Source organism: Stegostoma tigrinum, chromosome 25 (genome assembly GCF_030684315.1).
Source record: "Stegostoma tigrinum isolate sSteTig4 chromosome 25, sSteTig4.hap1, whole genome shotgun sequence".
NCBI classification, from domain to species: Eukaryota; Metazoa; Chordata; class Chondrichthyes; order Orectolobiformes; family Stegostomatidae; genus Stegostoma; species Stegostoma tigrinum.
Window position 1 is genome coordinate 38,305,216 of NC_081378.1, and position 17,462 is coordinate 38,322,677.

The 17,462-nt window shown below is 40.1% G+C and overlaps 1 protein-coding gene across 1 annotated transcript in view; it reads right to left on the reverse strand.

Moving 5' to 3' along the window:
* The window catches only part of LOC125463162 (mucin-2-like), a 40,988-nt gene that overhangs the window by 16,894 nt on the left and 6,632 nt on the right, over nucleotides 1-17,462 (reverse strand). The window contains exons 16-41 of the mRNA XM_059654780.1: nucleotides 16,853-17,185; nucleotides 15,783-15,842; nucleotides 15,637-15,693; nucleotides 15,489-15,545; nucleotides 14,804-14,863; nucleotides 14,658-14,714; nucleotides 14,510-14,566; nucleotides 13,825-13,884; nucleotides 13,678-13,734; nucleotides 13,530-13,586; nucleotides 12,818-12,874; nucleotides 12,672-12,728; nucleotides 12,525-12,581; nucleotides 10,763-10,819; nucleotides 10,617-10,673; nucleotides 10,470-10,526; nucleotides 8,559-8,615; nucleotides 8,413-8,469; nucleotides 8,266-8,322; nucleotides 6,396-6,452; nucleotides 5,111-5,443; nucleotides 4,046-4,105; nucleotides 3,900-3,956; nucleotides 3,753-3,809; nucleotides 3,288-3,344; nucleotides 58-114 (exon numbers count right to left, since the gene is read on the reverse strand). Of these exons, the coding sequence (XP_059510763.1) occupies nucleotides 58-114; nucleotides 3,288-3,344; nucleotides 3,753-3,809; nucleotides 3,900-3,956; nucleotides 4,046-4,105; nucleotides 5,111-5,443; nucleotides 6,396-6,452; nucleotides 8,266-8,322; nucleotides 8,413-8,469; nucleotides 8,559-8,615; nucleotides 10,470-10,526; nucleotides 10,617-10,673; nucleotides 10,763-10,819; nucleotides 12,525-12,581; nucleotides 12,672-12,728; nucleotides 12,818-12,874; nucleotides 13,530-13,586; nucleotides 13,678-13,734; nucleotides 13,825-13,884; nucleotides 14,510-14,566; nucleotides 14,658-14,714; nucleotides 14,804-14,863; nucleotides 15,489-15,545; nucleotides 15,637-15,693; nucleotides 15,783-15,842; nucleotides 16,853-17,185 (2,046 nt within the window). The remainder of the gene's footprint in view (nucleotides 1-57; nucleotides 115-3,287; nucleotides 3,345-3,752; nucleotides 3,810-3,899; nucleotides 3,957-4,045; nucleotides 4,106-5,110; nucleotides 5,444-6,395; nucleotides 6,453-8,265; nucleotides 8,323-8,412; nucleotides 8,470-8,558; nucleotides 8,616-10,469; nucleotides 10,527-10,616; nucleotides 10,674-10,762; nucleotides 10,820-12,524; nucleotides 12,582-12,671; nucleotides 12,729-12,817; nucleotides 12,875-13,529; nucleotides 13,587-13,677; nucleotides 13,735-13,824; nucleotides 13,885-14,509; nucleotides 14,567-14,657; nucleotides 14,715-14,803; nucleotides 14,864-15,488; nucleotides 15,546-15,636; nucleotides 15,694-15,782; nucleotides 15,843-16,852; nucleotides 17,186-17,462) is intronic.

Here is a 17,462-nt window from a genome sequence, read left to right on the forward strand (position 1 = left end):
TGCAGGTTCTGCAAAAAATTTCTTTCATAATCTGATAAGGATATGAACCATACTCACCACTGATGGTGATCTGTGAAGTGCTTAATCTTCCTGTTGCTGCTGTTGATGTTATCCCTAGTAAGCACAAGAAAGAAAATAAAAGAAACTATCAATTCATGACTGGTTGGGGTGATCATTCTGTGTATGTTTCACTTGTTCACATCAATTGATATGTGTAGTCAAGCTATTTCAAAGTATGCACACAAATGTCTGAAGAAGATTTTTAATAATTTCAATAAGTCTGAAACAAATGCAAGGTAGCCATTAAGAAGAATTCTAGGCTCAAGTTGCATGTAATTTTAAATTTGTTTGCAGTCACAAACAAGAAAATTGAAAATTTAACAGCAAATGTTTCAAAAACTTGTTAGGACCCACCGTCTTAATTTCACAGCTTACTTGAGATTTCAAAACTTAAAGGACAATAATCAAATTTGCTCATTCAACAACTTTCACAAAATTCATCACTTCCAGTTTTCTTTCCATTCCCTTTTATGCATTTAAAATCTAAAAAAAAATCTGTCACTTTCTTGAATGGATTCAGTGAATCAGCCACCACTGCCTTCTGTGATAGAGAATTCCATGATTTCACTCCCTTTTGGGGTTAGAAGTTTTTCCTGAACTGTTGTAAATTGTCTACCCAATATCCTGAGACTACACCCCCCCCCCACACACCCCAAGTTCTATACTCCTCAATGGGGAAAACATCTTCCCTTCATTGAGCCAGTATTGTCCTGCTGGGATTTTAGTTCTATTCTAACCAACCTGTTCAGTGATGTGATTACACACCTCTGCAGCAGGTGGGGCTTGGTAAGTAGTTCCTCCTGGCACAGAGGTACAGAGACTACTACTGCACTGGTTAGAATTTTGTACAGTTAATCTAATCCAATCTTTTCCTTCCAACAACTCGTGCAGAAGTGCACAGGCAAATGAATCTACCCCTCCTCATGTAGTCCTGCCATCACTGGTATCAGCCTCGGAGAACCCAAAGTGCACTCCCTCTTTGCAAATTATATCATGTCATAAGTAGTGAAACCAAACCTACATGCAATTCTCCAGGCGTGGTGTCACCAAGGCCCCATGTAACTGCAGTAAGGCATCCATACATCTGAACATTTGCAATCAAGGCCAACATAAGATTTGTCTTCCAAATTGCAGGCTGCTCTTGCTGTCTACTTTCATTGACTGGTATACAAGGACATCCAGATCCCTTTGTACATCCATAATCTGCAATATATAACCACTGAATACTATATTCTTCCTTTCTGTTTATCACACCGATGTGTATGACTTCCACACTGAAATGTGCAGCCTCACAGTCAGGCATGCTGTACTGCATCCGCCATGTGTTTACCCATTCACTCAACTTGTCTACATCACTTCAAAACTTCAATGCAAACTTCTTGCAACAAACAATCCCAACCACTATTGTGTCATCAGCAAACTTGGAAATGCTGCATTTGGTTCCCTCATCCAGGTAACTTACACACACCCGAAATCAGTTAGCTCAGCTGCCTGAACAGCTGGGTCGCAATGCTGAGAACTGCCAACAATGTGGGTTCATTTCCTGCGCCAGACGAGGTTACCTCTCCCATCACATTAGATATGCTGATCCACAACTTATACTACCACCAAACCTCTCTCTAACAAGACAGCAGACCAGTGGTCAGGTCGAATGATGTTTACTTGCCTTTTCTTAACCTTATATCAAGAATATTTGGGTTGAAGCAATGAACCTTGTGGTATCCCACCAGTCACTACCTGCCACTTGGAAAAAACATTTTATTTCCACTCATGCTTGTCAACCAAAATTGATCAATTCATTGTCTGAATGAAAAATAACTTGACACAGTTGTCAATTAGGCAATTTGACAAAAAATCTTGTCGTAGATAAACATCATTCTTCCCGGATGTGAACATTTCACTGGACTTTGTACTTCCACTAAGTGTTATCGATGCTGTTATCATTTTTGATTTGCAGCAAACACAAATGTTGTAGTCATCACAAAATTTCTATGAACATCCTTCAGACACTTTACATACCAGTTCTAGCACATTTTCACAAAACACATTGTCTGTTGATTCACTCAGTGACTTGTCAGGGTAATCAATATATTGACACTGAACGACTCCAACATCTTCAGGTTGAGGACACAACTTATCCTTTATAAGAAACAAAAGTTCCAAGTCTTTTGGTTTGGAAATTGTTGGAGTATTTTGATTAAACCAAGGAGACCATTCACTTTCACAGATTGGCTCTGCACCAGAAAAAAGGACTAAACATGAGAATCTCACGTATAACTATGAAAATATTCAACATAAAAGTAGCAAGACAAATTTACAGAATTTAGTTGTCCTTCAAGGAGAACTTTCCAACTACTTCAATCAAACTCGAAAGGAGGAAAACTTTTATCGTCGCACCATGGTCTAAAGTAATGCGGATTGTAAGTTTCAGCAGAATGACAGAGTATATCACATAAAATCAGAAATCAATGCTCATGCATAACGAGAAACAAAGTTCTCACTGCTTGAAGGAAAGAATCATACAGGATGAATTATCCTACTTGCCAAAATTGTTTCTATTTCTACTCAAAATCTTGCAAGAGTGACACATAAGACTGTATCCCTGAAAATCATCAAGGTTGGATAAGAGGATAAATCATTTTTCAAAAGTTATCCATGTTAGAACTTGTGAGGTAAAATGTCAGCAAAAATTCAATATTCCAACAGGTGTGTAAAGCGTTGGCCTTTTAACATAAAATGAAATATATTTCAATAAGACATGAGATGAGTTCAAGCCAATATTTGTGTGTATAGTTCACATCACACAGCGCAGAGAATATCTTGAATGATGACATCAAACATTCACTGTTAGCTGTCATTCTATCATTCCCCCAATTTCCCAACGGAAAAAAATGCCAGGCCACAGGATGAAACATTCACAGCCAACAAATAAGATGTTCACAAACAGAAATTTTGAAGTATTCCCAAATTCATAACTTGTATAATTCCAGAAACATACATTGACGGATGTGGAGGTGCCAGTATTGGGCTGAGGTGGACAAGGACAAAAATTACATGACACCAGGTTATACTCCAACATGTTTATTTGAAGTCACCAGCTTTCAGAACACAGCCCCTTTGCCAGGTGCAGTCTCAAAGGACTATTTCTGTCCCTGCCAGCAACAGTTCATTGCAACAGCTCTCGTTTCCACATGAAATAGCTCGATGAAGAAAAATATGTTACTCACCTTCAATCCGAGTAACACGGCTACTAGTCATGGGTGTCTCTGTGACTGGAATTGGTCCTATGCAGAACAGAACACAATCAATCATTTGGAATTCTGACATTTCACTCCATTGACTACATGCATTAATCTGAATTGAGCTTTATTTACTAGCATGGATGTTTACAGAAATTGGTGTACGTGTCACTGTAGTTGGTGCACGATCTAAATATGAAACATGCTCACTCAACACAACTAATCAAATTCTCAACATTGTGTAATGCTGTTGGTTCTAGTCACAAAATATTGAGCCATTCAATTTTTCAACTGAAGAGACCACAAGGAATGAAGATGTTTGTCAACGATCAGCACAAGAAAATCCGAGCATTCAGTATGTTCCGAACACGATGCTAGCCCAGTAACTGTTCATGGCACAAATCCTCGTTTCTATACCAAATAGCTCTTGTTGAAGAGAAATCAATAACTCACCTTCAATCCCAGTCACACGGCCACTTGTCATGGGCGACTGTGTGTGTGGACTTGACCCTGTACAGCAGAAAACACAATCAATCCTCTGGAATTCTCACATTGCATTCCACTGACTACATGCATTCAGGTGAATCGAGCTTTACTTACCAGTCTGGACGGTTGTAGGAGAAACCGGTGTACCTGACACTGTTGTTGGTGCACGTGCTAAACAGCAGAAGAAAAGTATTCAGTTTTAAAGTAGGTTTTGCAAAGATAGTTTTCCATGCTCTGGTAAATGGATGAATAATACTCACCACTGACAGTGATTTGTGAAGTGCTTGGTTTTCCTGTTGCTGCTGTGGTTAATGTTAACCCTAGGTTACGTTGAAAAGAAAATCAATTAATTCATTCATTCTTGGCCAGCAGGAATGATCATTTTAGTATGTTTCACATCAATTAATATGTATCATCAGGCAAATTCAAAATGGGCTCACAAACATTTGAAGGTCTTCAATATGCACATTAATACATTATTTGAATAATTGTGTAGTGAATGTAACTTCAACATGAAGAGAAATTTTTGGCTCTAATTGGCTGCAGCTTGAAGTTGCTTTTTGGGTAGGAACAAAAAAGTTGAAAACTTGACAGCAAACATTTCAACGAGTTTTTTTTTAAAATCCGCCTACCTGTTCCTGTAAAAACCAAACTTGAATGTGCGGTTTACTGCAGACTAAAGAACTGAAAGGCTGATATTCACATCACTCACACAAAACTAGTCCAAAATTTCTCAATGTGGACTAACATTGTGAATTCTGTTCACAAAATATCTAAACTTTCCAAATATCCAGATTAAAATGCACAATGAATAAATTCTTTGTACACAATCACCATAATAGAATCACGTGAGCTGCTTTGATTTGAGCATTCATATCCATTGCGAGACTAGCAGTCATGATTTGACAAATTCTGCTTAAAATCTGGCTCACAACTCAATTTACCTTTTGAGAGCAACCACATATACATAAATAAGGTGTGGGGTGAGACAACATTTATCCACCTTTAAACTCAGTCACAGAGCTGCTATTTATGGGTATCTCTGTGCTTGGATCTGGCACTATACTGCACCAAACACAATCAAAACCATGCAATTATGTACTTTCACATTATATCATGACTTGTTGGGCTAATGTCTGACCCTTGTGCTATCACACCAGCCACTGCCTGCCATTTGGAAAAACACAATTACTTCCACTCTCTCTTCTACGTTTGTCAATTAATATTGATCATTCATCATTTGTGGGAAAAGTAACTTGACACCATTGTTAATTAAACAAGTTGATCAAAAAAAAGATCTTCTCACATATGAACATCATTCTTACCAGAAGTGGATGTTTCACTGATTGTTGTTGGCTTTGTCAACACATGTGACTTGCAGCAAACACGAATTTTGTAGTCATCACAAAACATCCGTGAAGATCCTTCAGAAACTTTACACACCAGTCCTAGATCATTTTCACAAATCACATTGTCTGCTGATTCACTCAGTGGCTTCTCAGGATAATCAACGTATTGACACTGAACGACTCCAACATCCTCAGTGTGAGGACACAACTTATCCTTTATAAGAAACAAAAGTTCCAAGTCTTTTGGTTTGGAAATTGTCGGAGTATTTTGATTAAACCAAGGAGACCATTCGCCATGGCAGACTGGCTCTGTAACAGTGAAAAAGACTATGCATGAGAATCTCATGTACTATATATGAAAATATTAAACGTAAATGTAGCAAGATAACATTGAAGAATCTAGTTGTACTTCAAAGAGACATTGCCAAATTATTCAATCAAAGTGGAAATGGGCAGAACTTTTATCATCACATCAAAAAGCAGATTGTCAGTTTAAACCGAATGGCAAGAGTGAATTAAGTAAAAGAAAACACAGCAAATGCTGACAGACAGGATGAATCAAGCCCCTCAAGGGAAAAATCAAAAATGGTAAATACTCCTACATATCAAAACTGTTGTTATTTGTACAAGATGTGAGGCAAAGTGAAGCAATATTCTGTGCAAACAATTTATACCATGGAGCACTGTGACTGTGTCGAAGAATTACATCAAGCGTTCCCATTTCACTGTCGTTCTATCACTTCACTCGTTTCCAATCAGTAAACACAGGATGAAACTTGCACTGTCAACAAAAAAGATGCTCACAAAAAGATATGGCGAACTTCTCCCAAGATCATACATGATACAATTCCACACACAGGGATGCACCAACACATATGCTTGCTTCTCTCGTCACCAGCATCTGTTCATGACACAAACCCTCGGTGCCACATCTAATAGCTCACAATGAAGAAAAATTGATAACTCTCCTTCAATCCGAGTCACACGGCTACTAGTCATGGGTGTCTCTGAGCTAGGAACTGGCCCTATACAGCACAGAACACAATCAATCTTTTCAAATTCTGACATTGCACTCCATTGACTACATGCATTAAGATGAATGCAGCTTTACTTACCAGTGCGCATGGTTGTAGGAGAAAACATTGTACCTGTCACTGCAGTTGGTGCATATGTTAAACAGCAGAGGAAATTTATTAACTTTTAATGGAGGTTTTGCAAAGATACTTTTCCATGCTCTGATAAATGGATGAATAATACTCACCACTGACGGTGGCTTGTGTCGTGCTGGATTTTCCTGTTGTTGTTGATAATGTTAAACCTAGTTAGCATTGACAAGAAAATAAAATAATCCATTAATTCTCAGCAGGCTGGAATGATCATTCTGGTATGTTTCACATCAAGTCATTTGTTTCTGCAAGCAGCTTTTAAACGTGCTCACAAACATTTGAAGTAGGTCTTCAATATGCGCATTGAAGTATCACTTGAATAATCGAACCATGTTCAGACAAAATACAGACTGTAACATTCATCAGAATGACAGAGTGAATTATGTGAAGGAAAACACGTTAAGCCCTGATGCACAAGGTGAAACAGACCCCTCAAGGAATGAATCAAAAATGATGAAACACCCGACACGTCAAAATGATTGTTGAAAGGACAACACGTGAGGCAAAGTAAAGCCAATATTCTGTGTGCACAGTTTATACCCTGGGCCAAAGTGAATGGCTCGAAGAATTACATCAAGCATTCGCAGTTCTCTGTCATTCTATCATTTCACTCCTTTCCAATCAGTAAACACAGGATGAAACATGCACCGTCAACAAATAAGATGCTCACAAAAAGAAATGTGGAATTTTGCCCAAGCTTATACAATTCCACATACATGGATGCACCAGCACTTCTAACAGGCCTTTGATAAGGTGCCTCACGGGAGGCAGCTGAGGGCCGTTGGTGTTCAAGGTGAGCTACTGGCTTGGGTTGAGGATTGGCTGTCTGACAGAAGGCAGAGAGTTGGGATAAAAAGCTCTTTTTCAGAACAGCAACCAGTGCCAACTGGTGTCCCGCAGGGTTCAGTATTGGGGCCGCAGCTGTTCACTTTATATATTAATGATCTGGATGTAGCGACTGGGGGGCATGCTAGAAAAGTTGGCTAATGATACGAAGATTGGTGGACAGGCAGGTAGTACTGAGGAGGTGGGGAGGCTGCAGAAAGATTTAGACAGTTTAGGAGAATGGTCCAGGAAATGGCTGATGAAATTCAATGTGAGCAAATGCGAGGTCTTGCACGTTGGAAAAAAGAATACAGGCATGGACTAATTTCTAAACAGTGAGAAAATTCATAAAGCCAAAGTACAAAGGGATCTGGGAGTGTTAGTCCAGGATTGTCTAAAGGTTAACTTGCAGGTAGAGTCCGTGATGAAGAAAACAAATGTAACGTTGTCGTTTATCTCAAGAGGTTTGGAATATAAAAGCAGTGATGTGCTTCTGTGACTTTATAAAGCTCTAGTTAGGCCCCATATAGAATACTGTGTCCAATTTTGGGCCCCACACCTCAGGAAGGGCATACTGGCCCTGGAGCATGTCCATGCGGACACTCACTTGGATGATCCCTGGAATGTACGATGAACGACTGAATATCGTGGGATTGTATTCATTAGAATTTGGAAGTTTGAGGGGAGATAATGTATGGTTTCGAAAGGGTGGACGCTGGGAAGTTGTTTCCGTTAGGCGGGGAGACTAGGACCCATGGTCTCATCCTGTGAATTAGAGGGGGTAAATTTAAAATGTAAATGAGGAGACACTTCGTCAGTCAGAGAGTGGTGGGCCTGTGTAATTCATTGCCACGGAGTGCAGTGGCGGTTGCGACATTAAACGTCTTCAAGGCAGAGATCAATAAATTCTTGATCTCGCAAGGAAGTAACGGCTATGGGGAGAGTGCAGGGAAGTGGAGTGGAAATGCCCATCAGTCATGATTAAATGGTGGAGTGGTTTGAAGGGCCGAATAGCCTTCCTTCAACTCCTATGTCTTATGCTCTTATATGCTTGCTTCTCTCTTCACCAGCATCTGTTCATTACACAAATCCTCGTTGCCACATCTAATAGCTCATAATTAAGAAAAATTGACAACTCACCTTCAATCCAAGTCACACGGCTACTACTCATGGGTGTCTCTGAGCTAGGAACTGGCCCTATACAGCACAGAACACAATCAATCTTTTCAAATTCTGACATTGCACTCCATTGACTACATGCATTAAGGTGAATGCAGCTTTACTTACCAGTTCGCATGGTTGCAGGAGAAAACGTTGTACCTGTCACCGCAGTTGGTGCATGTGCTAAACAGCAGAAGAAAATTATTAACTTTTAATGGAGGTTTTGCAAAGATACTTTTCCATGCTCTGATAAATGGATGAATAATACTCACCACTGACGGTGACTTGTGTCGTGCTGGATTTTCCTGTTGTTGTTGATAATGTTAAACCTAGTTAGCATTGACAAGAAAATAAAATAATCCATTAATTCTCAGCAGGCTGGAATGATCATTCTGGTATGTTTCATATCAAGTCATTTGTTACTTCAAGCAGCTTTTAAGTGTGCTCACAAACATTTGAAGTAAGTCTCAACATGCGCGTTGAAGTATCACTTGAATAATCGTACCATGTTCAGACAAAATGCAGATCGTAACATTCAACAGAATGACAGAGTGAATTATGTAAAGGAAAACATGTTAAACACTGATGCACAAGGTGAAACAGACCCCTCAGGGAATGAATCAAAAATGGTGAAACACCCTACACATCAAAATGATTGCTGAAAGGACAACACGTGAGGCAAAGTAAAGCCAATGTTCCGTGTGCACAGTTTATACCCTGGACCAAAGTGAATGGCTCAAAGAATGACATCAAGCATCCGCAGTTCTCGCAGTCATTCTATCATTTCACTCCTTTCCAATCAGTAAAGACAGGATGAAACATGCACCGTCAATAAATAAGATGCTCACAAAACGAAATGGGGAATTTCCCCCAAGCTCATACTCATACAATTCCACATACATGGATGCACCAACACTTCCAAACGGCCTTTGATGAGGTGCCTCATGGGAGGCTGCTGAGCTCAGTGAGGGCCATTGGGGTTCAAGGTGAGTTACTGGCTTGGGTTGAGGGTTGGGTGTCTGACAGAAGGCAGAGAGTTGGGGTAAAAGGCTCTTTTTTGGAATGGCAACCAGTGACAAGTGGTGTCCACACGGTTCAGTGTTGGGGCTGCAGCTGTTCACTTTAAATATTAATGATCTGGATGAAGGGACTGAGGACATTCTGGCAAAGTCTGCTGATGATACAAAGATAGATGGACAGGCAGGTAGTACTGAGGAGGTGGGGAGGCTGCAGAAAGATTTAGACAGTTTAGGAGAATGGTCCAGTAAATGGCTGAAGAAATTCAACGTGAGCAAATGCAAGGTCTTGCACTTTGGAAAAAAGAATACAGGCATGGACTAATTTCTAAACAGTGAGAAAATTTATAAAGCCAAAGTACAAAGGGATCTGGGAGTGTTGGTCCAGGATTCTTGAAAGGATAACTTGCAGGTAGAGTCTGTGATTAAGAAGGCAAATGTAATGTTGTCGTTTATCTCAAGAGGGTTGGAATATAAAAGCAGTGATGTGCTTCTGTGACTTTATAAAGCTCTAGTTAGGCCCCATTTAGAATATTGTGTCCAATTTTGGGCCCCACACCTCAGGAAGGACATATTTGCGCTGGAGCGGGTCCAGCGGAGATTCACACAGATGATCCCTGGAATGCTGGGTTTAAAGTACAATGAACGGCTGAGGATCCTGGGATTGTATGCATAAGAGTTTAGAAGGTTGAGGGGAGATCTAATAGAAACTTACAAGATAATGTATGGCTTAGGTGGTCGCTGGGAAATGGTTTCCATTAGGCGGGGAGACTAGGACCCATGGGCACAGCCTGAGAATCAGAGGGGGTAAATCTAAAACGGAAATGAAGTGACATTTGGTCAGCCAGAGAGTGGTGGGTCTGTGAAATACATTGCGATAGAGCACGATGGAGGCTGGCACGTTAAATGTCTTCAAGGCGGAGACTGATAAATTCGTGATCGCGCAAGAAGTAGGGGCTACGGGGAGAGTGCAGGGAAGTGGAGTTGAAATGCCCATCAGCCACGATTAAGTGGTGGGGGGGGACTCGATGGGCTGAATGGCCTTACTCCCACTCCTATGTCTAATGCTCTCATATGCTTGCTTCTCTCTTCACCAACATCTGTTCATTACACAAGCCCTCGGTGCCACATCTAATAGCTCATAATTAAGAAAAATTGACAACTCACCTTCAATCCAAGTCACACGGCTACTGGTCATGGGTGTCTCTGAGCTAGGAACTGGCCCTACACAGCACAGAACACAATCAATCTTTTCAAATTCTGACATTGCACTCCATTGACTACATGCATTAAGGTGAATGCAGCTTTACTTACCAGTGCGCATGGTTGCAGGAGAAAACGTTGTACCTGTCACTGCAGTCGGTGCATGTGCTAAATAGCAGAGGAAAATTATTAACTTTTATTGGAGGTTTTGCAAAGATACTTTTCCATGCTCTGATAAATGGATGAATAATACTCACCACTGACGGTGACTTGTGTCGTGCTGGATTTTCCTGTTGTTGTTGATGATGTTAACCCTAGTTAACATTGTCAAGAGAATAAAATAATCCAATGAATAATCGAACCATGTTCAGACAAAATACAGACTGTAACATTCAACAGAATGACAGAGTGAACTATGTAAAGGAAAACATGTTAAACGCTGATGCACAAGGTGAAACAGACCCCTCAAGGAATGAATCAAAAATGGTGAAGCACCCTACACATCAAAATGATTGTTGAAAGGACAACACGTGAGGCAAAGTAACGCCTATATTCTGTGTGCACAGTTTATTCCATGCACCACAGTGAATGTCTCGAAGAATGACATTACGCATTTGCAGTTCTCTGTCATTCTACCATTTCACTCCTTTCCAATCAGTAAACACAGGATGAAACATGCACCGTCAACAAACAAGATGCTCACAAAACGAAATGTGGAATTTCGCCCAAGCTTAAACTTATACAATTCCACATACAAGGATGCACCAACACTTCCAACAGGCCTTTGATAAGGTGCCTCACGGGAGGCTGCTGAATACAGTAAGGGCCCATGGCGTACAAGGTGAACACCTGGCTAGGATTGAGGATTGGCTGTCTGACAGAAGGCAGAGAGTTGGGATAAAAGGCTCTTTTTTGGAATGGCAACCAGTGGCGAGTGGTGTCCTGCAGGGTTCAGTGCTGGGGCCGCAACAGTTCACTTGAGATATTAATGATCTGGATGAAGCGACTGGGGTATTCTGGCAAAGTTGGCCGATGATACCAAGATAGGTGGACAGGCAGGTAGTCCTGAGGAGGTGGGGAAGCTGCAGAAAGATTTAGACAGTTTAGGAGAGTGGTCCAGGAAATGGCTAATGAAATTCAATGTGAGCAAATGCAAGGTCTTGCACTTTGGAAGAAAGAATGCGGGCATGGTAATTTCTAAATAGTGAGAAAATTCATAAAGTCGAAGTACAAAGGGATCTGGGAGTGTTAGTCCAGGATTCTCTAAACGTTAACTTGCAGGGAGAGTCTTTGATTAAGAAAGCGAATGTAATGTTGCAGTTTATCTCAAGATGGTTGGAATATAAAAGCAGTGATGTGCTTCTGTGACTTTTTAAAGCTCTAGTTAGGCCCCATATAGAATACTGTGTCCAATTTTGGGCTCGACACCTCAGGAAGGACATACTGGCACTGAGCATGTCCAGCGGACACTCACATGGATGATCCCTGGAATGCTAGGATCAAAGTACGATGAACAGCTGACAATCCTGGGATTGTATTCATTAGAGTTTAGAAGGTTGAGGGGAGATAATGTATGGCTTAGAAAGGGTGGACGCTGGGAAATGGTTTCCATTAGGTGGGGAGACAGGACACATGATCCCAGCCTGAGAATTAGACGGGGTAAATTTAAAATGTAAATGAGGACACATTTCGTCAGTCAGCGAGTGGTGGGTCCGTGGAATTCATTGCCGCGGAGTGCAGTGGAGGCTGGGACGTTAAATATTTTCACGGCAGAGATCAATAAATTCTTGATCTCGCAAGGAAGCAACGGCTATGTGGAGAGTGCAGGGAAGTCGAGTGGAAATGCCCATCAGTCATGATTAAATGGTGGAGTGGACTCAATGGGCCAAATGGCCTTACTTCCACTCCTATGTCTTATGCTCTTATATGCTTGCTTCTCTCTTCACCAGCATCTGTTCATTACACAAACCCTCGGTGCCACATCTAATAGCTCATAATGAAGAGAAATTGACAACTCACCTTCAATCCAAGTCACAAGGCCACTAGTCATGGGTGTCTCTGAGCTAGGAACTGGCCCTATACAGCACAGAACACAATCGATCTTTTCAAATTCTGACATTGCACTCCATTGACTACATGCATTAAGGTGAATGCAGCTTTACTTACCAGTGCGCATGGTTGCAGGAGAAAACGTTGTACCTGTCACTGCAGTTGGTGCATGTGCTAAACAGCAGAGGAAATTTATTAACTTTTAATGGAGGATTTGCAAAGATACTTTTCCACGCTCAGATAAAAGGATGAATAATACTCACCACTGACAGCGACTTGAGTCGTGCTGGATTTTCCTGTTGTTGTTGATAATGTTAATCCTAGTTAGAAATGACAAGAAAATAAAATAATCCGTCAAATCATAGCAGGCTGGAATGTTCATTCTGGCATGTTTCACATCAAATCATGTGTTTCAAGCAACTTCAAAATATGCTCCCAAACATTTGCAGTCGGTCTTCAATATGCACGTTGAAGTATCACTTGAATAATCAAACCGTGTTCAGACAAAATGCAAACTGTAACATTCATCAGAATGACAGAGTGAATTATGTAAAGGAAAACATGTTAAGCCCTGACGCACAAGGTGAAACAGACCCCTCAAGGAAAGAATCAAAAATGGTGAAACACCCGATACGTCAAAACGATTGCTGAAAGGACAACACGTCAGGCAAAGTAAAGCTGATGTTCTGTGTGCACTGTTTATTCCATAGAGACCAGTGACTGTCTAGGAGGATGACATTCTGTCATTTCATGCCTTTCCCATCAGGAATCGCACAAAGAAACAGGCACTGTCAACAAATAAGATGCTCACAAACAGAAATGGGCACGTTCTCCAAAGCTCGAAACTTGTACAATTCCGCACACATAGATGGATCAACTCAAAGGACTGCTTCACTCTTCACCAGTAACTGTTCATTACACAAGCCCTTGTTTCTATACCAAATAGCTCTTGATGAAGAGAAATCAATAACTCACCTTCAATCCCAGTCACATGTCCACTTGTCATGGGCGACTGTGTGTGTGGACTTGACCCTGTACATGGGGAAAACACAATCAATCCTCTGGAATTCTGACATTGCATTCCACTGACTACATGCATTCAGGTGAATCGAGCTTTACTTACCAGTCTGGACGGTTGTAGGAGAAACCGGTGTACCTGACACTGTTGTTGGTGCACGTGCTAAACAGCAGAAGAAAAGTACTGAGTTTTAAAAATAGGTTTTGCAAAAGTAGTTTTCTATGCTCTGATAAGCAGATGGAGAATACTCACCACTGACAGTGACTTGTGAAGTGCTTGGTTTTCCTGTTGCTGCTGTGGTTAATGTTAACCCTAGGTAGCATTGAAAAGAAAATACATTAATTCATTCGTTCTCAGCAAGCAGGAATGTTCATTCTGGTATGTTTCACATCAATTAATATGTGTCTTCAAGCAACTTCAAAATGGGCTCACAAACATTTGAAGAAGGTCTTCAATATGCACATTAAAATATCACTTCAATAATTGTGGAGTGAATGAAATGTCAACTTGAAGAGGAATTTTTGGCTCTAATTCCTTGCAGGTTCATGTTGGATGGTGAGTGGGAATAAAAATAATTGGAATCTTGAAGGCAAACATGTCACAGAGTTGTTTTTAAAAACCTACTAACCTGTTTCTATCAAAAACAAACTTTACTTCACAGCTAACTGCAGAAGTGATTAAAAATGAAAGGTTGACATTTAAGACGCTCAACCAACACCAATCATAAATTTCACAATGTGGAATAATATTATGGATTCGGCTCACAAAATATCTAAACTTTCCATTTTTCAAATGTAATATCCAAAAAGAATAAATTTTTGATTCATAAATACCATAATAGAATCTTTTCATTCAGGATGGCCCACGTGAGCAGCTCTCCTTTGATCTGAGGATTTACATACTAAATAGATCTTGATGAAGAGAAATAGTTACTCACCTTCAGTCCCAGTCACACGGCCACTTGTCATGGCCGACTGTGTGTGTGGACTTGGCCCTGTACAGCAGAAAAACACAATCAATCCTCGGGAATTCTGACATTGCATTCCACTGACTACATGCATTCAGGTGAATCGAGCTTTACTTACCAGTCGGTACGGTTGTAGGAGAAACCGGTGTACCTGACACTGTTGTTGGTGCACGTGCTAAATAGCAGAAGAAAAGTATTCAGTTTCAAAGTAGGTTTTGCAAAGATAGTTTTCCATGCTCTGGTAAATGGATGATTAATACTCACCACTGACAGTGACTTGTGAGGTGCCTGGTTTTCCTGTTGCTGCTGTGGCTAATGTTAACCCTAGGTAGCATTGAAAAGAAAATACATTAATTCATTCGTTCTCAGCAAGCAGGAATGTTCATTCTGGTATGTTTCACATCAATTAATATGTGTCTTCAAGCAACTTCAAAATGGGCTCACAAACATTTGAAGAAGGTCTTCAATATGCACATTAAAATATCACTTCAATAATTGTGGAGTGAATGAAATGTCAACTTGAAGAGGAATTTTTGGCTCTAATTCCTTGCAGGTTCATGTTGGATGGTGAGTGGGAATAAAAATAATTGGAATCTTGAAGGCAAACATGTCACAGAGTTGTTTTTAAAAACCTACTAACCTGTTTCTATCAAAAACAAACTTTACTTCACAGCTAACTGCAGAAGTGATTAAAAATGAAAGGTTGACATTTAAGACGCTCAACCAACACCAATCATAAATTTCACAATGTGGAATAATATTATGGATTCGGCTCACAAAATATCTAAACTTTCCATTTTTCAAATGTAATATCCAAAAAGAATAAATTTTTGATTCATAAATACCATAATAGAATCTTTTCATTCAGGATGGCCCACGTGAGCAGCTCTCCTTTGATCTGAGGATTTACATACTAAATAGATCTTGATGAAGAGAAATAGTTACTCACCTTCAGTCCCAGTCACACGGCCACTTGTCATGGCCGACTGTGTGTGTGGACTTGGCCCTGTACAGCAGAAAAACACAATCAATCCTTGGGAATTCTGACATTGCATTCCACTGACTACATGCATTCAGGTGAATCGAGCTTTACTTACCAGTCGGTACGGTTGTAGGAGAAACCGGTGTACCTGACACTGTTGTTGGTGCACGTGCTAAATAGCAGAAGAAAAGTATTCAGTTTCAAAGTAGGTTTTGCAAAGATAGTTTTCCATGCTCTGGTAAATGGATGATTAATACTCACCACTGACAGTGACTTGTGAGGTTCCTGGTTTTCCTGTTGCTGCTGTGGTTAATGTTAACTCTAGTTAGCATTGAAAAAATAAATTAATTCATCCATTCTTGACAGGCAGGAATGTTCATCCAGGCTTCTTTCAAATCACTTAATATGTGTCTTTGAACAATTTCAAAAAAGGCTCACAAATGACTAATAAATATCTTCAATGTGCACATTGACATATCACTTGAATTATTTGTCCAGTGAATGCAACTTCAACATGAAGAGAAATTTTTGGCTCTAGTCGGCCGCAGCTGGAAGTTGGATTTTGGTTTCGATCAAAATAGTTGAAAAGTTGAGAGCAAATACTTGAACAAGTTTCTATTTGAATCCGCCTACCTGTTCCTGTAAAAACTAAACTTGAATCTGCAGTTTACTGCAGACTGAAAAACTGAAAGGCTGATGTTCAAAACACACACCCAAAACTAGTCCTAAATTTATCAATGTGGACTAACATTGTGAATTCTGTTCACAAAATACCTAATCTTTCCAAATATCCAGTTTAAAATCTACAATGAATAAATTCTTTGTACACAATCACCATAATAGAATCGCGTGAACAGTTCTCCTTTGATTTGAATTTTCATATCCATTGCGATACTCGCAGTCATGATTTGACAACTTTTGCTGCAAATCTGGCTCACTACTCAATTTATCTTTTGAGAGCAACCACATGTGCATAAACAAGGTGTGGGGTCAGACAACACTTATCCACATTTAAACTGAGTCACAGGGCTGCTATTGATGGGTATCTCTGTGCTTGGATCTGGCACTGTACTGCACCAAACACAATCAAAACCATGCAATTGTGTACTTTCACATTATATCATGGCTTGTTGGGCTAATGCCCTGACCCTTGTGCTATCACACCAGCCACTGCCCGCCATTTGGAAAAAGACAATTACTTCCACTCTCTCTTCTACGTCTGTCAACTAATATTCATCACCCATCGTTTGTGAGAAACGTAACGTAACAACATTGTTAATTGGACGACATAATCAAAAAAAACTTCTCATTTATATACACATCATTCTTACCAGAAGTGGATGTTTCACTGATTGTTGTTGGCATTGTCAACACATGTGACTTGCAGCAAACGCGAATTTTGTAGTCATCACAAAACATCCGTGAAGATCCTTCAGAAACTTTACACACCAGTCCCAGGTCATTTTCACAAATCACATTGTCTTCTGATTCACTCAGTGGCTTCTCAGGATAATCAACGTATTGACACTGAACGACTCCAACATCCTCAGGGTGAGGACACAACTTATCCTTTATAAGAAACAAAAGTTCCAAGTCTTTTGGTTCGGAAACTGTCGGAGTATTTTGATTAAACCAAGGAGACCATTCGCCATGGCAGACTGGCTCTGTAACAGTGAAAATGACTATGTCTGAGAAACTCATGTAGTACAGATGAAAATATTAAACATAAGTGTAGCAAGATAACCATTTGCAGAATTTATTTGTACTTCAAAGAGCCATTGTCAAATCAGTCAATCAAAGCAGAAATAGGCAGAACGTTTATCATCGCAGACAAAAAGCAGATTGTAAGTTAACACCAAAAGACCAGAGAGAATTATGTAAAAGAAAACACAGCAAATGATGATGGACAGTGTGCAACATGGCCCCAAGCGAAGAATCAAA